Source organism: Acinonyx jubatus, chromosome D4 (genome assembly GCF_027475565.1).
Source record: "Acinonyx jubatus isolate Ajub_Pintada_27869175 chromosome D4, VMU_Ajub_asm_v1.0, whole genome shotgun sequence".
NCBI classification, from domain to species: Eukaryota; Metazoa; Chordata; class Mammalia; order Carnivora; family Felidae; genus Acinonyx; species Acinonyx jubatus.
In genome coordinates, this window is record NC_069391.1 from 23,141,303 (window position 1) to 23,162,743 (window position 21,441).

The window sequence follows — 21,441 nt, forward strand, 5'->3', positions numbered from 1 at the left end:
TTTTAAAGGTTTCATAACTAATTCGTCTTTCGTACTGCCTGACAATGATCTGTTATTGGGGCACCTGGGTGGCTCAGTCAGTGAAGTGTCTGACTTTTGATCTGAGCTCAAGTCTTGATCTCAGGATTATGAGTTCAACCCTGTACTGGGCTCCACACTGGGTGTGAAGCCTACTTAAACATTTTTTAAGAAAGAAAGAAAGAAAGAAAGAGAGAAAGAGAGAAAGAGAGAAAGAGAGAAAGAGAGAGAGAGAGAGAGAGAGAGAGAGAGAGAGAGAGAGAAAGAGAGAGAGAGAGAAAGAAAGAAAGAAAGAAAGAAAGAAAGAAAGAAAGAAAGAAAAGGACTTGTTCTTATATTAAGCACTTATTTATTTAAATGTTGAGATCATGAGTATTAACTTTCTATTTAAAAGATGAAGTATTACTTTTTATTTCCCATCCTCAGAGCAGCAATTTTTTTGAAGTATGTTAAGAATGAACACAAAAAACTCTGATGGTACTGTTAGGAATATATCCATGAAACATATTTTGTTTGCTTCTTTTTTTAATGATATTAACAAATAGATGTATGTTTGTATGGGTATGTTTCCTTTTCTGTGATTAAAGCAACACACTCCAGCATTGCTTTGGTGAGCAAGATTTTTTTGAACTAAGTAATTTATAATTTTTGGTAGTGCTCCATCAAATCATCAATTTTAAACAGTTGGTCTTTTACCAATTATGGGCTCAACCCTATGGTAAAAATTTCTGCAGTAGAGATTACCTAATTTGACCTATCTTTTTCGCTTATTAAAAATAGAGTGGACCTATTGAAAAAAAAAACAGAAGTCTACATTTACTTATGCCTTAATGGATTCATTTTAACATAGGTATTTTTAGTTTAATTTTTAAATTATTATTCACAGTATTTAGTCAACCATATGATTTGTTATGCAAACTGTGCTTAATTGTTTTCTCCCTGTTATACAGCATGCAACTGGCAGGATCTTTGAGAGTGAAGCAAGATACCGATGTAATCCAGGCTACAAAGCAGTTGGAAGTCCTGTATTTGTTTGCCAAGCCAATCGCCACTGGTACAGTGAATCCCCTCTGTCATGCATCCCCCTCAACTGTGGAAAACCTCCCCCAATCCAGAATGGCTACATGAAAGGAGAAATTTTTGAAGTAGGGTCCAAGGTTCAGTTTTTCTGTAATGAGGGTTATGAGCTCATTGGTGATCATTCTTGGACATGCCTGAAGTCTGGCAAATGGAATAAGAAGCCAAACCAGAAGTGTGTGCCTTCCAGGTGCCCAGAGCCACCCCTCTTGGAAAACCAGCTCGTCCTGAAGGAATTAGCTAGTGAAGTAGGAATGGTGACATTTTCTTGTAAAGAAGGACATGCCCTTCAGGGCCCCCCTGTCCTGAAATGCTTGCTATCACAGCAATGGAATGATTCTTTTCCTGTTTGCAAGATGGTTCTTTGCCTCCCACCTCCCCTAATTCCCTTTGGTGTCCCCGCTCCCTCTTCCAGTCTTCATTTTGGAAGTACTGTCGAGTATTCTTGCGTGGATGGATTTTTCCTAAGAGGGAATCCTACCACCTCCTGCCAAGCTGATGGTACCTGGAGTTCCCCACTGCCAGAATGTGTCCCAGTGGAATGTCCCCAACCTGAGGAAATTCTCAATGGCATCATCGATGTGCAAGGTCTTGCCTATCTCAGCACAGCTCTCTATACCTGCAAGCCAGGCTATGAGTTGGTGGGAAATACTACCACCCTTTGTGGAGAAAATGGTCACTGGCTCGGAGGAAAACCCACCTGTAAACCCATTGAGTGCCCAAAACCCAAGGAGATTTTGAATGGCAAATTCTCTTATACAGACCTACACTATGGGCAAAGCGTTATATATTCTTGTGACCGAGGCTTCAGGCTTCAAGGTCCCAAAGCCTTAACTTGTTTAGAGACAGGTGATTGGGATGTGGATGTCCCATCATGCAGTGCGATCCACTGTAATCCCCCACAACCCATTGAAAATGGTTTTGTAGAGGGTGCAGATTATAGCTTCGGTGCCATGATCATCTACAGCTGCTTTCCTGGGTTCCATGTAGCTGGTCATGCCATGCAGACCTGTGAAGAGTCAGGATGGTCAGGCTCTATACCAACATGTGTAACCATAGACTGTGGTCTCCCTCCTCATATTGATTTTGGAGACTGTACTAAGGTCAAAGGTGGTCAAGGATATTTTGACCAAGAAGAGGACTTGATGGAAGTTCCATATCGGACTCCTCTCCCTCCTCATCACCTGGGAGCAGTGACTAAATCCTGGGAAAACACAAAGGGATCTCCTACTGCACACTTAGCACACTTTCCACATGGCACCATGGTTTCATACACCTGTAGTCCAGGATATGAACTTTTGGGGAACCCTATACTGATCTGCCAGGAAGATGGAACGTGGAATGGCAGTGCACCTTCCTGTATTTCAATTGAATGTGACTTGCCTGTTGCTCCTGAAAATGGCTTTATGCATTTTACAGAGACTACCATGGGCAGTGCTATACAGTATAGCTGCAAACCTGGGCACATTCTGGTGGGCTCTGACATAAGACTTTGTCTACAGAATAGAGAGTGGAGTGGTGCTTCCCCAACCTGTGAGGCCATTTCATGCAAAAAACCAAATCCAGTTATGAATGGCTCTGTCAAAGGAAGCAACTACACCTACCTGAGTGTGGTGTTCTATGAGTGTAATCCTGGGTATGTGTTGAATGGCAACGAGAGGAGAACATGCCAACAAAATAAAAATTGGGACGGGAATGAGCCAATCTGCATCCCTGTGGACTGTGGTTCACCTCCAGTCTCAGCCAACGGCCAGGTGAAAGGAGATGAATATACATTTCAAAAAGAGGTTGAGTACGCTTGCAATGTAGGGTTCTTACTCGAGGGTGCCAAGAGTCGTGTTTGTCTTGCCGATGGAAATTGGAGTGGAACCACTCCCCTCTGTGTGCCTGTCAGATGTGCTACCCCACCGCAATTGACAAATGGAGTGATGGATGGCTTGGACTATGGCTTTGGGAAGGAAGTGGTGTTCCACTGTCAGGAGGGCTACGTGTTGCATGGTGCTCCAAGACTCACCTGTCAATCAGATGGCAACTGGGATACAGAGTTTCCTTTCTGTAAGCCAGTCAACTGTGGCCCTCCTGAAGATCTTCCCCATGGCTTTTCTAATGGCTTCTCCTTTTATCACGGGGGGCATATACAGTATCAGTGCTTTCCTGGTTATAAGCTCCATGGCAGTCCTTCAAGAAGGTGCCTTTCCAATGGCTCCTGGAGCGGCAGCCCACCTTCCTGCCTGCCTTGCAGGTGTTCCACACCAGTAATTCAAAATGGAGCTGTCAACGGGACAGATTTTGGCTGTGGAAAGGCAACCCAGATTCAGTGCTTCAAAGGCTTCAAGCTCCATGGAGCTTCTGAAATCACCTGTGAAGCCAATGGCCAGTGGAGCTCTGTCTTCCCACACTGTGAACACGCTTCTTGTGGTTCTCCCCCAACGATACCAAACGCATTCATCAGTGAGAGCGGCTCTTTGGAGGAAAATGCGATAACTTACAACTGCAGATCCGGATATGTCATCCAAGGGAGTTCAGATCTGATTTGTACCGAGGAGGGGACATGGAGCCAGCCTTATCCAGTCTGTGAGCCCCTGTCCTGTGGACCACCCCCATCTGTCGCCAATGCAGTAGCAACTGGAGAGTCACACACCTATGAAAGTAAAGTGACACTCAGGTAAGACCGTGGCTCTAGAATCTCCAAAGGGTGCAGGCAGGAGGGCGGTAAAATAAAAAGCACTCGGTCAAAAATTTAGCAAATTGGGAAAATACCACCTCTGGACTGCTCTCCCAAAACTGAAGTTTTTAACCCCTTGGCCTTATTCTATTCATAATTATGTAGAAGTCCATTGTCTATAAAAACTAAACTACATTTTCAGATTGTAGTTCCTAATACAAGTATCATGATTATCATATTCTGTTGATCTTCATGAAACAGTAAGATTCTCTAGCTAGCTTTCATATCTCTTAAGTCACAAGGCTCTTTTCTCTTTTAAACATCATGCTGGTAAATTTCTTTATGATACCACTTTATAGTTATATCCATACATGCAAATATTGGACATATTAGGCAAAAGCTGAAGAATTCAGGTCAAAAAGCATATACCTTCACTGATCAATATAAATAGGGAGATATCTTAAGGAACCTTTCAGACTTCGCAATTTGAACAAACTAAGCATTTAATGCACAAATAGTGAGTTTTTCTGTAAAGTTCCCTATCTACAATGCATTCTTAAAAAGAAATGAGAGAATACAGAATAAATCTATAAATTAATTTTTTTTATTGGAATGAATGTCCCTAAATATATCAGCCCTCTAAATCAACTTAGATTTGACTCATGTCTGTGAAGGAGCTATGGATTATCTTTCACATATTGGCTTCTTAGATGTTAATAATTCAGTAACTGTTCTTGTGGGCATTTTAGCCCTACCTTCCTTTTCTCCTAATTGCGGTAAAAGTAAACCCACAGGAGGATCCTCAATGACAAGAAAGCCAAAGAGTAGTATATCATGCACCAAGAAGAAAAACAACAGTTATCCCTTGCTTTTGAAATATATTTTCAGCTTTCTCTTTGAATGTTGATGTGTGAGATATCTTGAGAAATCCCGATATCACCTCTTTCTCAAGACCCCCCTTGTTTGTTCTTCCTTGTTGTGTGTTGATGATGTTTCAGATCTTGTAGTAAACAGATTACAAGTTTGCAAAAGTGAGTCCTATCCAGCTTGGTGATTTGTGAAATTAAAAAAACATATATATCCACCTAGTCAATGTTAGTTAATTAAATGGTTCAACTTAAGCGGCAGTGTAGTACGGCAGTGAAAGCATGGACTCTGGAACCGGACTCTGGAACCAGACTGCATAGGCAGGAATCTCAGCTCTGTCACTTCCTGGGGTATCTCTGATGTCAGTCACATCATCTGCCAAATGGGAATAAAGATAATAATCATACCTACCCATAGGGTTGACATTAAAATTAAATCAATTAATATTTGTAGAGCACTTAGAACAGTGACTGGAATGTAATAAGTGCTATGTGAACATTTGCTGAATAAATAAATGCAAATTCTAAAAATCAGAGTATTTTAGAGCCAGTTTGATTTGAGTTTGAATACCAAACTCATGGTTTGTTACATAACAGTATCTGCCTTTCAGGATTAAAAGAAATGCCCTCTATCAAGGACTTAGAACAGTGCTTGGCACAAATAGATACCCAATAAATATTAATTATGTCGTATTCTTGTTAATATCTGAGTCTATTTTGGACTTTGTCTAGAATTTTTAGAACTGTTAGCTATTTTCAGAATAAAAGTGAATTCAATGTTAATATTACCTGCAAGAAAGGTAAAGAATGTCAACAACATTTAAATCAACTGTAGCCTTGGTTAATCCTTGGCGTGGACCACTGAGGACTGATCTGATTGTCCTCGTTCTGTTGTTTTTTGTTTTGTTTTGTTTTGTTTTTTGCATGGCAGCGCCATTCCCTTGAGCTTTGAATCAGTTTTAATATGTCACATAAAATCTCCACTGAGTGTTGGAACATCATCTTAAATCCAAGAATAAGTCACCAGCTGTATTGTACTCTCTTTAAGACCCTCATTTGGCTTTTCCATTCCAGATGTCTGGAAGGTTATGTGATGGATACAGCTATAGACACATTCACCTGTCAGAAAGACGGTCATTGGTTTCCTGAGAGAATCTCCTGCAGTCCTAGAAAATGTCCTCTGCCAGCAAATATAACACGTATACTTGTTCACGGGGATGATTTCAGTGTGAATAAGCAAGTTTCTGTGTCCTGTGAAGAAGGGTATATCTATGAGGGAGTTAACGTATCAACATGTCAGGTAAGATTCACTGCCTTAGAACATGTATTTGTAACTCATTTACATATATTAAATGTGTGTGTGTCCACACAAGCAGTATTTTGCAGCCCTGAAAAAAAAAATGTCTCAAGTTTCCAAGTGTGTCAAGAATTTGAGAAGTTTTTTTTGGTAGAAATATAAAGCATCTTTCTTTTCAATATTCCCATTTTTAAACCAAGAAAATGCCAAGAGTAGATAAAAAGTGCCAAAGTTAGATAAAGTGTTCAAATATCTATAACGAAATATTCATGAAAAATTAACCGTAAGTCAGGTGGCTCATACATAAACCCTATAAAGGGTGTCTTTGTGTGGGAACTGAGCCCTGATTGAGAGCAACTGTCTCTAGTTTTAGTAGAAAAAACAAAAGTCGCAGAAACAATAAAGTCAAATGCTGTCTCTGCTACCTACCACTTGTATGACTTTAAGAAAGTTACCTAAAATGCCTAAGCTTCAGGTTCCTTATTTGAAAAAAAATGTGTATAACAGTGTGTGTCTTGTATGATTAGAACAAAAAACTAGAGAATTAATGGGGGAAAGGGCCTAGATCAACACCATAGATAGAAGATATTCCTAGCACATCCCCTTCTCCTAGCTTCCATAAGATGAGCCAGAGAAAGAAAAATAAAATGAGTTATTGATATATTCTTCTGTTTCTGGAGTTGGGGGAGGGAGGAGTTGAAGGTGGGAGCAGGCTGCATGGTCTAGAAATAAGTTTTACCTTAAACATTCCTTTGAACTGCATCTCAGTATTTATAGGCTCTGTGGCCTTATGTTCCCCCAACTTGTTTTATTTGTAAATCAGTAATTGCAAGGATTTAATTAATGTTAATAAAGCATCTAGTACATGCCTGACATTTGGCAGGGACTCAAGAACTATTTCATTCTCCTCCCAGTTTTCCATTTGTAAGTCATGCATACTCAGTGATTGGTTTCTGCCAAACCTAAAAACAGGAACATCACAGGAAGCAGGCCAGATGACTGGCAGGGGGAACCACGCTCTCAAAATTGGTATCGTTTCCAGGTTATCCCTTTTAGATTTAGAACTGAAGCAGTTTGAGGGGAAGCTTTTTCAAAGACCCTGAACTGTTTGAAATAAGCTAATGGGAAATTCGTCCCACCACGTTTAAGGGAATAATTCGATGTTCTCCCCGAGCTTCTCCGGGTTGGGTGTGTGAACAGTCTAGTGCCCCTCCATGTGCCCTGTGGGACCCCAAATACTGGTGACTATGCTCTTTTTTTCTGAATCAGTAATTTATTTTTGACCACCCTCCTCACTTTCTCTACACAAGGTATGACCCCTAACCCTCACACAACTGAGTTTTGGGTTTGAATTTTGGTCCCAAAATAGAATAGACCCTTTATAAGTGTTTAGATGCACAAATTGTGTAACGCTATGTTCAGTGCCTAGAAATATTTTATCTTGATAGAGCAAAATGATTCTGTCCTTCATAGAATAAATGGATGAGAAGATCACTATGAAGTTTGAAACATGAGTACAGGAGGTCCAGCCTTTCCTGAAATGATGACATATTACAGAATTACAAAGGTCCTATCAGTGTGGTATTGGTGTAGACTCAGCAGAAAGGAAAATGAGTGGAACGGAATAATAAATCCAAGTACATCTTGATAAAGGAGTCACCACAAGTCCATGGAGAAAGGAATCATTAGTAAACAAATTACTCTGATATAATGAAGTAACCAATGGCGGGGGGGGGGGGGGATTAAAATATGCCAAAACAGGTTTCAGATGTATCAAAAGAAAACAGTACTATGTAGTTTTTAAAAGTTAATAGTAATACCCAGAACAATTTATGCAAAAAGGTATCTTTATTGGAGCACCATTCATAGTATTGAAAAATTAGATACAACTAACACTTCCAACACTAAGGGAATGGTTAGTGATGAGGCAGACATATGTATAAGATTAATTCTGCCTCATATATAGAATAAAGGGTTTAGCCTGAAGTCCTGTTATTGACTGTTAATGAGCTCATGCACTGTTTCCTCAAGGAAAACAGAAGAATATTAGCAAGAGAATAACAGTCTTTAAGGGAAACATCTGTGTATGCCTCACTTCACTTAAATAGAAGGTTGAAAAATGTTAACTCTGACCATGGCAGTGGGAAATAAAGAGAAAAGTGAGGATAGCTTGGTATCAGGATATAAGGATGCCCTGGAATATTTGTATCAACCATCCAGTCCTCATGCATCATAATGAAAACACACTTCTTGGCGTTCTTGATATTTTAATGGTTTCTATTAGGAAGAAAATGCTTGTTTTATGTGTTTGAGAAATGTCTAAAATTGTTCAGTGATAACTAACAAGGGCATCTAATAACTAATGTGTGTTTTTTAAGGCCACAGACTATACGTATCAGAAGTAGAACCAAATTCTAGGATCATCATTTTAGGGATTATTCTGCTCTGCCAATATTTGCAAACTTCATTCATATGTATTAACTCTTACGTGTAACTTCTAATCTGTCATTTGTTATTTAGCTTGATGGCACCTGGGAGCCACCGTTTTCTGATGAATCCTGCAGTCCAGTTTCTTGTGGGAAACCTGAAAGTCCAGAACATGGGTTCGTGTTTGGCAGTAAATTTACTTTTGAAAGCACAGTTATTTATCAGTGTGAACCTGGCTATGAATTAGAGGTAAGTGAACAAATTGTTTAACTAGAATCAATTTGTTTTTTGAGTATTCTGGGAACATTTTTAATATAATACCAATTTGTTTCACTGGTTCTGGTCCTAAAAGATTTTTTTATACTTTGTTACCTTACATCCTAACACTTTCCAAGAAATATTTGAAGTGACTTATAATTGGGGAGCCTGGGTGGCTCCTTTAAGCGTCCAGCTTCGGCTCAGGTCTTGATCTCCCAGTCCACAGGTTCAAGTCCCACGTTGGACCCTGTGCTGACAGCCCAGAGCCAGGAGCCTGCTTCAGATTCTGTGACTCCCTCTCTCTCTGCCCCTCCCCTGCTTGCACTCTGTCTCTCTTTCTCTCTCTCAAAAATAAATAAACATTAAAAAAAAAAGTTGGGAGCGGAGCCTGAGTGGCTCAGTCGGTTAAGCGTCCAACTTCACCCCAGGTCATGATCTCACGGTCCGTGAGTTCAAGCCCCACGTCAGGCCTGTGCTGACAGCCCAGAGCCTAGAGGCTGCTTTGGATTCTGTGTCTCCCTCTCTCTCTGCCCCTCCTCCGCTCACACTTGCTCTCTCAAAAATAAACATTAAAAACATTTTTTTTAATTTTTTTAAATGACTTATAATTTTAAAAAAACAAAGTAAGTCTCAAATTACAAAAGAATCAGAGCCATGAAAAGGAAGAGGAAACTAGAATACCAGTCACAAGACTTTCATTGTTACTTTAGTTGGCCATTTAAACTTGTGTTTTGGCCTCTTGTTAATCCTACTGTGTAACAGGCCAGTCCATCTGTCACTGTGGGGAGGTAACCATAGGGACTGACGTACGCAAACTAGGATTTCCTCAAGCAATGGGTTTAAATACTTTGGAGAGTTCTTGGTGGAGATGCTAGGTTTGCCACCTGGCAGGTGTGGCCTGAAAATCCTCAGAGCAGTTCTAGCTGAATACTAAGTTAGTCTCAAGACCACTCCTGGTTTGTAACATTAAAACCCCATCAGCAGCATCTCTATCTTCCTATTTACTTTGGTGGAAAAGCTGCATTTTTTTTTAAAGTTTTTATTTTAATCACCCAGTGATCATCATGACAAATGCACTCCTAATCCTCATCACCTATTTCACCTGTTCCCCCCACCTACCTCCCTCCTGGTCACCATCAGTTTGTTCTCTATAGTTAAGTGTCTGTTTCTTGCTCTGTCTCTCTCTTTTTATCCCCCTTTGTTCATTTTTTTTGTTTCTTAAATTCCACATATGAGTGAAATCATATGATATTTGTCTTTCTCTGACTGACTTATTTCGCTTAGCATTATACTCCCTAGATCCATCCATGTCATTGCAAATGGCAAGATTTCAGCCTTTTTATGGCTAATATTCCATTCCATTCCATTCCACAAACTCACCAATACCTGTTGTTTCTTGTGTTTTTGATTTTAGCCATTCTGACAGGTGTGAGGTGATATCTCATCGTAGTTTTGATTTGCATTTCCCTGATGATGAGGGATGTTAAGCATTTTTTCATGTATCTGTTGGCCATTTGTATGTCTTCTGTGGAGAAATGTCTGTTCATGTCTTCTGCCCGTTTTTAATTGGGTTATTTGTTTTGGATGTGTTGAGTTATGTAAGTACTTTATATATTTTGGATACTAACCCTATATCGAATATGTCATTTGCAAACATCTTCTCCCATTCCATAGGTTCCCCTTTAGTTTTGTTGATTATTTCCTTCCCTATGCAGAAGCTTTTCTTTTTTTAAGATTTATTATCTTTAAGTAATCTCTATATACAACGTGGGGCTTGAACTCACAACCCCAAGGTCAAGAGTTGCATGCTCCACCAACTGAGCCAGCCAGGCACCCTGTAGAAGATTTTTGTTTTGATGTAGTCCCAATAGTTTATTTTTGCTTTTGTTTCTCTTGCCTGAGGAGACCTATCTAGAAAAATGTTGCTATGACTGATATCATAGAGACTACTGCTTATGTTTTCCTCTAGGAATTTATGGTTCAAGTCTCACATTTACATCTTTAATCCATTTTAAATGTATTTTTGTGTATGGTGCAAGAAAGTGGTCTAATTTCATTTTTTGGCATGTTGCCATCCAGTTTTTCCAACACCATTTGTGGAAGAGACTGCCTTTTTTCCACTGGATATTCTTTCCTGCCTTATCAAAGAGTAGTTGACCATAAATTGTGGGTTTATTTCTGCATTTTGTTCTGTTTCATTGATCTGTGTGTCTTTTTTTGTGTGCCAGTACCATACTGTTTTGATGATTACAGTTTTGTTATGTAACTTAAGTCTGGAATTGTGATGTCTCCAGCTTTGCTTTTTTTTTCAAGATTGCTTTGGCGATTCAGGGTCTTTTATGGTTCCATACAAATGTTAGGATTATTTGTTCTAGTTATGTGAAAAATGCTGTTGGTATTTTGATGGGGATTTCATTAAAGGTGTAGATTGCTTTGGGTATTATAGACATTTTAACGATATTATTTCTTCCAATCCACGAGCATGGGATGTTTTTCCATTTCTTTCTGTCATCTTCAATTTCTTTCATCAGTGTTTTATAGTTTTCAGAGTACAGGTCTTTCACCTCTTTGGTTAGTTTTATTCTAAGTATCTTATTATTTTGGATGCAGTTATAAATGGGATTGTTTTCTGAATTTCTCTTTCTGTTTTTTGGTGGAGTCTTGGGTTTTCTATATAGAGTATCATGTCTTCTTCAAACAGTGAAAGTTTGGCTTCTTCCTTACCAGTTTGGATGCCTTTTATTTCTTCTTTTTGTCTGATTGCTGTAGCTAGGACTTCCAGTACTATGTTGAATAAAAGTGGTAAGAGTGGAGATCCTTGTATTTTTCCTGACCTCAGGAGAAAAGTTCTCATGTTTTCCCCATTGAGGATGATGTTAGCTGTGGGTTTTTCATATATGGCTTTTATTATGTTGAGATATGCTCCCTCTAAACCTACTTTGTTGAGGGTTTTTTTTTTTTTATTGTGAATGGATGTTGTACTTTGTCAAATGCTTTCTCTGTATCTATTGAAAAGATTGTATGGTTCTTATCCTTTCTCTTCCTGATACGATGTATCATGTTGATTGATTTGTGAATATTGAATCATCCTTGCAACCAAGGAATAAATCCCAATTGATCGTGGTGAATGATTTTTTAACATATTGTTGGATTTGATTTGCTAGTACTTTGTTGAGAATACTTGCATCTATGTTCATCAGAGATACTGGCCTATAGTTCTCTTTTTTTGTGATGTCTTTATCTGGTTTTGGTATCAGGGTAATGCTGGCCTCAGAATGAATTTGGAAGTTTTCCTTCCTCGTCTGTTTTTTGGAATATTTTGAGAAGGTGTGGGTATTAACTCTTCTTTAAATGTTTGCTAGAATTCACTTGTGAAGCCATCTGGTCCTGGACTTTGGTGGCTATCAGTCTGTTCAAGTTTTCTATTTCTTCCTATTTCAGTTTTGGTAGTTTCTATGTTTCTAGGAATTTTTCCATTTCTTCCAGGTTGTCCAATTTTTTGGCATAGAGTTTTTCATAATATTCTCTTAAAAATATTTGTATTTCTGTGGTGTTGTTATTTCTCCTCTCTCATTGGTGATTTTATGTCTCTGAGGCCTTTTTCTTTTCTTTTTGATAAGTCTAGCTAGGTGGATTTCATTGATTTTTTTTTCACAGAACCAGTTTCATGTATCTGTTCTATTTTTTTCATTGTCTATATCATTTATTTCTGCTCTTATCTTTATCGTTTACTTCCTTCTGCTGGTTTCAGGTTTTGCTTGTTGTTCTTTTTCTAGCTCCTTTAGGTGTAAGGTTAGGTTGTTTATGTGAGATTATCTTGGTTCTGGAGGTGGCCTATACTGCTATAAACTTCCCTCTTTGTAAGCATTTTTGATGCATCCAGAGGTTTTGAGCTGATGTGTTTTCATTTTCATTTGTTTCGTTATATTTTTTATTTCTCCTTTTATTTCCAGGTTGACCCATTCATTGTTTAAAGCATTTTATTTAAGCTGCATGTATTTATGTTTTTTCTAGATTTTTTTCTTGTGGTTGATTTCTGTTTTTATGGTGTTGTGATCAGAGAAGATGCATGGTATGACTTATATCTTTTTGAATTTGTTGAGGCTTGTTTTGTGACTTAATATGTGATCTGGAAAATGTCCCATGTGTGCTTGAAAAGAATGCCTAATCTGCTATTTTAGGATTGAATGTTCTGAATATTTCCGTTAAATCCATGTGTTCCAGTGTGTCATTCAAAGCCATTGTTTCCTTGTTGACTTTTTGTTTTGATGATCTGTCCATTGATTGAAGTGGAGTGTTGAAGTCCCCAACTATTATTGTATTACTGTCAATTAGATCCTTTATGTTTGTAATTAACTATTTTATGTGTTTGGGTGCTTCATGTTGGAGGCATAATTATTTACAATTGTTATATCTTCTTGTTAGATTTTCCCCTTTATTATTATATAGTGTCTTTCTTTGTCTCTCATTACAGTCTTTGTTTTAGTCTGTTTTGTCTTATGTAAGTATTGCATCTCTGGCTTACTTTTAACACCCAGGTACGTGATAGTTGTTTCTCCCGTCCCCTCACTTTCAGTTCATAGGTGTCTTTAGGCCTAAAATGAGTTTCTTGTAGGCAACATATATAGATGGGTTTTGTTTTTTTTATCCATTCTGTCACCCTATGTCTTTTGATTGGAGCATTTATTCCATTTACATTCAAAGTAATTATTGACATATATATTTATTGCCATTTTATTGTTTTGTGGTTGTTTCTGAAGATTTTCTCTGATCCTTTCTTATCATTCTCTCTTTCATGTTTTACTGATTTTCTTTAGTAAGACATTTCGATTTCTTTCTCTTCATTCTTCGCATATTTATTAGTGGTTTTTAATTTGAGGTTACCATTAGGTTTGTATATAACATCTTCTGCATATAGTACTCTATATTAAGTTGATGGTCATTTAAGTTTGAACCCATTCTTTACTCCTCTTCTCCCCACATTTTAGTTATATGGTGTCATATTTTATATCTTTTTTATTGTGTGAGTTCCTTGACTGACTTTTACAGAAATACTCATTTTTATTGCTTTGTGTTTCTTACCTTCATACTTGTCATTTTTGGTCTTTCCTTTCCACCCAAAGAGTCCCCTTTAATATTTCTTGCAAGGCTGGTTTACTGGTCACAAACTCCATTAATTTTTGTTTTTCCAGGAAACTCTTTATCTCTGCTTCTATTCTGAATGAGCCTTGCTGGATAGAATATTCTTGGCTGTAGACTTTTTCTCATTCTGCACTTTGACTATATCATGCCTTTCCTTTCTGGCTTATAAAGTTTTTGCTGAAAAATTCACTGATAGCCTTATGGGATTTCCTTTGTATGTAACTGTCTTCTTTTGTCTTGCTGCTTTTAATGTTTTTCTTTATCACTATATTTTGACATTTTAGTTATAATATGTCTTAGCGTGGATCTGCTTTTGTTGATTTTGTTGGGGGTTCTCTGTGCCTCCTGGATCTGAATATCTGTTTCTGTCCCCTGATTAGGAAAGTTCTCAGATATTATTTCTTCAAATAAATTCTTTACTGCCTTTTCTCTGTCTTCTCCTGAGACTCCAATAATACATGGAGTCACTGAGTTCCTTAAGTCTGTCCTCATTTTTCATAATTCTTTTTTTTCCTCTTTTTTACAGCTTGATTACTTTTCATTACTCTGTTCTATGTCATTAATTCATTTCCTTGCTTCTTCCAGCCTGCTGTTCATTCCATTAAGCATGTTGCTCATTTTGGTTTTTGAGCCCTTTGTCTGCTATGTTATTCCTTATCTCTGTTAATGTCACTGATGTCCTCTACTCTTTTCTCAAGTCCAGTGAATATCCTTATGATCATTGCTAAACATTCCATCAGACATGTTACTTATATCTGTCTTGCTTAGATCTTTGGCTGTGGCCTTGTCCTTTCTTTCATTTGGACAGATTCCTCTGTCTTCTCATTTTATCTAACTCTCTGTGCCAGTTTCTCTGTGTTAGGAAAGTCAGCTACATCGCTTGTTCTTGAGGTTAATGGCTTTATGAAGAAGAGGTCTGTAGTACCCTGCACTGTAGTGTCCCTTTTTCCCCAGGGCCTGGTGCTTCTGAGAGTAACTCCAATGTGTGCTGCATGTGCTCTGATTTTGTGTCCTGGCTTCGTTACACTTCAGGCCAGTGGTCTGCAGAGGTTCTCTTTGCTTATTGTGAGCAGTTTGTCCCTGACCTGAATGTGGCACATTTTAACTAGGTGTGTTCTGGTCTGTTTGTGAAATGAGATCTGTCACCACCACCACCACCAAAAGTAAGGTCTTCCAAAACTCCCAGATTGAGAGATGAGGTGTTGGCAGGGGTTTAGACTGTTCCTCTGAGGGAGAGGTCTGCTACACTGGGACTGAGGCAAGCATGACTGGGAAGCAGGGTTCTTCTGGAGTATGGGATGGCATGGTTTGGTGTAAGCAAGTGAGGTAGTGAGTGTCAGCACTGTGCTGGTTCCTGCAGGTAGCTCTGGGCTTATGCTGAGGGTAGGGGAGGGAAATGGCACCTGCTAGTTCCTTTGTTCCCAGATGGGTCTGCTGTGAGCACTACCTCTCTAGGACATGCTCTGAGATAAGCAACTAACCTTCCCACTGTATGCCCCAGGCATTCTTCAGATCACTGTGTCCACACTGTATGTCTGAGGATGTTTGCCTGCCTTCTCTCTAAGAGCAGCCCCAACATCCTCTGAGCTCTTCCAGACAAGCATACTGATCTTTAAAACTCCAGGCTTGGGGCGCCTGGGTGGCTTGGTCAGTTAAGCATCCGACTTCGGCTCAGGTCATGATCTCCCGGTCCGTGAGTTCGAGCCCCGCGTCGGGCTCTGTGCTGACAGCTCAGAGCCTGGAGCCTGTTTCGGATTCTGTGTCTCCCCCTCTCTCTCTGCTCCTCCCCTGTTCATGCTCTGTCTCTCTCTGTCTCAAAAATAAATAAGCGTTAAAAAAAAAAATTAAAAAAAAAAAAAACACTCCAGGCTTGAAGCCCTGCTGGTTGCCAGAACTCATGAAATTCAGGCTCTCTTGATTTCCAAGCCAATTGCTATGGGAATTTGTTTTCCCCATGCACTCCCCTCTATGCTATTCTGCCTCTCACCCTTCTCTGTGACTGCAGCTTTTTTCCCACTGCAATGACCACAATCTGTTTCTCTCTCAAACTGTATTTCTTCACTTCCTACCTTCTTCCATGTGACCTCTTCTCTACCTTAAGTTGTGGATGCTGTTCTGCTAGTGTTCAAGTTGATTTGGGGGGGGGGGTGGCATTTAGTATGATTTGATAGTTACTTAGTTGTATGTGCAGGATGAGGCAAGTCTAGGGTCCTCCTCCATTGCCATCCTCCCCTCCTCTCGGGAGTCAGTTTTGCTGAAGATTGATTATATCATCAAACTTGAAATTTAAGAGACTTGTTTATATTTCATAATGCCATCATCTGGTTTTTCAGGAAACTTCTTTCCTGTTTTTATTGTTGTAATGGTATTTAAATAGGGGTGTTACAGAAGTATTCATTGCCAGTGATTTGTTAAATTTGTATAGTATGTTCTATTATTTTTTGAGCATGCAATCAGAATTGTCATAACATAGGTCCATGAAAACTGGAACTAGACATATATGAATCTTATTTCATTTTCTTAAAAGATTTTTAAAAAAAAAGAAAAGAAGGAGGATAATGTAATGGTTGATTGCAACTGGAGAGTTTTTCTGTTTTGGAAATTTATTTCTTCATGTTAGAGTACTAATCTTGCATTTTCTTAAGAAGTGAAGTGGTATAAAATTTAAACTTAATAATTGAAATTTAATATTTAACAACTTGATGGGTCATTAAATTTGAGGAGGTAGGTAATTTACCTTAAAAATTTTTGGAAATACCTTAGTGTTAACTATAAAATTGAGAAGAAGTGCTATAGCCATAGTTCTCATTCTAGGCTACATGTTAGAAACATCTTAGAAACTTGTTTTAGAAAATTTTTTAATGTGTATTTATTTATTTTGAGAGAGAGAGCATGCATAAAAGTGGGGGAGGGGGTGAGAGAGAGGGAGAGAGAGAATCCCAAGCAGGCTCCACATTGTCAGCTCACAGCCTGACCCGGAGCTCTATCTCATGAACTGCGAGATCGTGACCTGAGCTGAAATCAAGAGTCAGATGCTCAACCAACTGAGCCACCCAGGCTCCCCTTATCTTAGAAACTTTTAAAAATTGTTAATGTCCAGTTACTATCAGAAATAACCAATGCCAGGTCTGGTACATGAAATATAAAAGATTAGCTAAGAAAACTTGTCCTGTGAGATAGCAGGGAACTTATCAAAAAGCCTACGTGTCAAAAAGCCTTGAGGGTCAACTGGATGAGGCTCCCACAGGCCAACATAAGACCATTTGGGCTTCAATAAGGTAGTAACTTAATGGACTGAAACACATCAAATATGTCATGAATAATAGTAGACTCATAATGACACTAAAGAAAATTAGTTGGTAACCAATATTAGAAGATGCTTATGAACAAATTCATTATTTTGAAAACAGACAATAGAAGAAGAATTGTCTTTTCCAGGCTAGCTGGATGACTAGAAAACCAGTAGTAGATGAGGGAAGCTTCCCTTTATAGAAGTATTTCAGTCAATAAATAGTAGGATTTAAATCTCAGAGTTTGCAGTTCTTAGGAACTAATGGATGTAGGTCATCATCATGGCTACTGGTGTTAGAAAAAATAGAAGCAAACAGATGTTATGTGCCTCTGGATGGAAAAACACACCATATGAAAAAGTCTCGCCAAAAAAATTTTTTTTTGAATTTGAATCTTATAAAATCTCTAAATCCCGACAACCAACACCAAAGACAGAAGGACATGCTATGTGATACCACCATGGAACAATCAGCAAAATTCTGTCTGTAGAAATGGCTACAGAACAAAGGACCCAGTTTTCCAGTTGCTAAAACAAATAAGTTGGCAGTGTAAGGGAGAAATAGAAGGAACCTATAGATTTAAAAAGGTACATAAACCAGGTAGACTTATTTTGGTCCCGATTCAAGTGAACTACAAAATAATCAGTTACAAAATTTATGCAACAATTGGAAATTTGACTGCTAACAGGATTAGATTAATATTAAGGAATTGTCATTTTTAAGCTGTGGTAATGTTATTGGTTATTGTGGTTATAGTTCTAAGAACCCTCATCTTTTAGAGATTCATACTGAAATAATTACTGTTAAATGATTTGATATCTGGGATTTGCTGTAGAATAATGTGAGTTTTTAGGAAGGGAGTGGGGCTTGGAGGAAACAAGTTTGGCTTTGAATCAATTGTGTAAGGTGGGTGATGGTTATGTGGGAGTTTGTTACTCTTCTTTCTACTGTTACATTTTTCATGTGTTTGAGTTTTTCCATGAGACAAGATTTTAAAAGCTACCAATACCTACTGTCACCCCTGGCTCATTAATTCAGTACCTCTGTCGGTTGGGTCCGGGGCAGCAGCATCTTTTTAAAAGTTTCCCAGGTGATTCCAATGTATGGCCAGGACGAGGACAGAGAACCACTCTGAGACATCACTCCGTGTTTCTCAAAGTGCGGTCTATGAACCCGTTGCTCGTGAATCATCTGAGAAGTTCAAAAAAGGAGTGTACATTCCTAGGCTGCCACCCTCTAAAAATAGGACGTAGGGGTTTGCATTTTTAACAAGCACTCCAGATGGCAAGGGTCAGTGGCTGGAAAGTGGTTAAGAAGAGCAACATGGTCCCAGCAGACCTCTATTACAAGCTCTGTCTCTCACTGGGCGAGAAGTATTAAGAGAACAAATCAAACCTCTCTGCCGCTGTTTCATCTCTGTTTTGTCTACACTAGAAATTTGATAGCGACCTTTGCAAGGTTACTGCAAGGGCTGAAGATTTAAAAAGTGGCAAGCACTGCCTTTTATGAACTGCATGGTTCCAGTTCAGTATAGGGCAATTACTGTGATCCCTACTACTATTTGTATTGTTACCCAAATCAGGCAAAGCAATTTGGACAATCAATGTCAGTCATGTTAAATTCTTCCGCTTTGTAAGTAAGTTACTGTTTATGTGTACAATAAACAACTTTCTTAAGCCACCTAAGTCTCAGAAACTTTACCACACGTGCAATCTTCTTGAAATAAAATTACTACAGGAAATTGAGGAATAAATCAAAATAAAGAACTCAAAAATGGGCTAGTCATTTTATAAAATCACTAGGGAACAATAAAGTAGTTGTGATGATTCTAAAACATTGTAGGTATCTAACCTAATGGTTGATCATGCAAAAACATTATGTCAAAAATAGCAACTGGATGTTAATCTGGATCTAAAACTCCAGCTTCATTCATCAAAAACAAGAGATGTAAAGGGACAGAGAGAAAAAAAGTCAAAAGGAAAAGTATGATGAAATTCGCAGTGTAACTGTGGAGGGAGCCCAAAGATAGCATTTGATTTTTTTTACATCAATAATTACAGAAAATAGATTTGAGTTTCTGTTGGAATTAAAAATTGGCATAGTCAAAACAGAATATTTATTATTCAAATCTTTAGATGAAAGAGAAGGGAAAAATAGTGGGGAAAATGCTCAACTATTAACTGAAATTAACTACTTGACTGTAGTCCACTCTGGAAGTACCTAAATAGGGAACTGGCTTTAATGGCTTGTCATACACTTCCTCAAAATTAATAAAAACTCACAAACTAAAATAGCACATTTTCCTGTGCATACGTAGGTATATAAGTGTAGAAAAAGCATGGCAAATGTTAACAGTGTTTGTCTCTGGAGAATCCTGAAAAACCCCATTTTTCATTTGTATTTTCCAAAATTTCTATAATCAACACACATAACTTTTTTCAATAAGAAAAAAAATAATGACTGTATATCAAAAGAAACATTTTCTTAATTGATTCAATTATTTTCTTGGAAAGTCAGGAGAGTAACCTTCCACCAAAGTCAATGGAATCTTTATAGGTAAAGATTTATCAATAAACTGATAGCTCAAAGAAAATATCTTTGATAAAGAATAAGGATGAAAGGCATCAGTCAGATCAAACCAAAATAGAGGCAATAGCTCGTTTTCAGACTTCTTGCTAATGTAGAACACAGCTTCAAGACAATATGATATCCAAGGGGCTCTGAGCAATGAAGAAACAGGTGACAAAATCCATGTGCATATACTGACTTAGAATTAAGGTCCCTAAAACTTTACTTAGAACCTAATCTTTTTAAACATATATTACAACATTTTATTTATCTCATTTTTCCATAGTAGCTAAGGAATTTAAAGCATGGAGAAGCATTATCATTAGGAACACTGATGATTACAGTAAAAGATAACCAACAAAGAGGGAAGAAACAAAGACTCATAAAAATTATATCCAGAAGTCAAAGAATAGTAATCTTAGTCCAAATATGCCTATAATAACTGTAGAGGACCAACTGCCTATATAGCCATCAAGGGCTATGGGATATTGAAAAATATGCAAAAATATATTCAGAATAATAATCATAAAAATTTTCAAGTAAATTATATTCATTTTTTTAATTAACCTTTATTTTTTTTAACATTTTTATTTATTATTGAGAGATAGAGAAAGACGGAGCATGAGAAGGGGAGAGGCAGAGAGAGGAAGCGACACCGAATCCAAAGCAGGCTCCAGGCTCAGAGCTGTCAGCACAGAACTCACAAACTGCGAGATCATGACCTGAGCTGAAGTTGGACACTCAACCGACTGAGCCACCCAGGCGCCCCATCATTTTACTTTATTTAAGAAGGCAGGGAAATACATTTTAGAAAGATTTTTACCCCAAATAAAATTTTGAATGCTTGGGCCCTTAGTAGGATAAATTTTTCTTTTTTTTCTTTTTTTTTTTTTAATTTTTTTAACGTTTATTTATTTTGAGAGAGACAGAGCGTGAGTGGGGGAGGGGCAGAGAGAGAGAGGGAGATACAGAATCTGAAGCAGGCTCCAGGCTCTGAGCTATCAGCACACAGCCCGATGCGGGGCTCGAACCCGTGAACTGTGAGATCATGACCTGAGCTGAAGTCGGATGCTGACCTTACTGAGCCACCCAGGTGCCCCAGGATAAATTTATCTTTAATGGTTAAGTTACATTGCCAAAAATTCAATCTTCATACCCATAAGATATCTTAACTTGTTTTATGTTCAAAACTACAAGGTGTAACAATGCCAATTCACATTCTTGGCCATACCTCTCAGGTACTGAAAAATAAATTTAATTCAAAATATTTTTAAGCAAATATACCTCTTTGACATTTCAAACATGTTTTTGATCGACCTTTGCTATTGGTTATAATCAGTTGTCAGGTCAGTAGAAAGTGAAATAAAATCTGTACTTTAATTACACTGCTCAGCCAGGGTATGAAGTTTGAAGTAATTTGATGAAAGCATTTTTGAAAGTCTAAACCTAGCCCTTAAAAACTATATTTATTTAATCAATTTATTTAGCATTCCAGTGCTGGAAGATTCAAGTTCATGGCCAAGATTACTTTGTGTCCCCTTATTATCTTTCCATTACTGAGTATAATCTTGTCAATGACCTTTTTCTCATCAATTCACAGGGGAACAAGGAACGTGTCTGTCAGAAGAACAGAATGTGGAGTGGAGAGGTAGCAATGTGCAAAAGTAAGTCAAATGACACTGAGAAGTCCTAAAAAAAAAAAAAAGTATGATACAATATCATGTGACACATGATAACAATGTGGCCACATTTTCTTTATAAATCAGTTTTTTAATAAAAAAAAATTTTTTTAATCATCTCCGTAAACTGTCGGAGAATCTTTTATGGGCTTTT

The 21,441-nt window shown here is 38.0% G+C and overlaps 1 protein-coding gene across 3 annotated transcripts in view; it reads left to right on the forward strand.

Annotated features, from left to right (window-relative positions):
• SVEP1 (sushi, von Willebrand factor type A, EGF and pentraxin domain containing 1) overlaps positions 1-21,441 on the forward strand; it is a 197,112-nt gene that overhangs the window by 152,930 nt on the left and 22,741 nt on the right. For all 3 annotated transcript variants that reach the window (XM_027034812.2, XM_027034811.2, XM_053204811.1), the window contains exons 38-41: positions 969-3,760; positions 5,701-5,926; positions 8,444-8,599; positions 21,209-21,272. In XM_027034812.2, the coding sequence (XP_026890613.1) occupies positions 969-3,760; positions 5,701-5,926; positions 8,444-8,599; positions 21,209-21,272 (3,238 nt within the window). The remainder of the gene's footprint in view (positions 1-968; positions 3,761-5,700; positions 5,927-8,443; positions 8,600-21,208; positions 21,273-21,441) is intronic.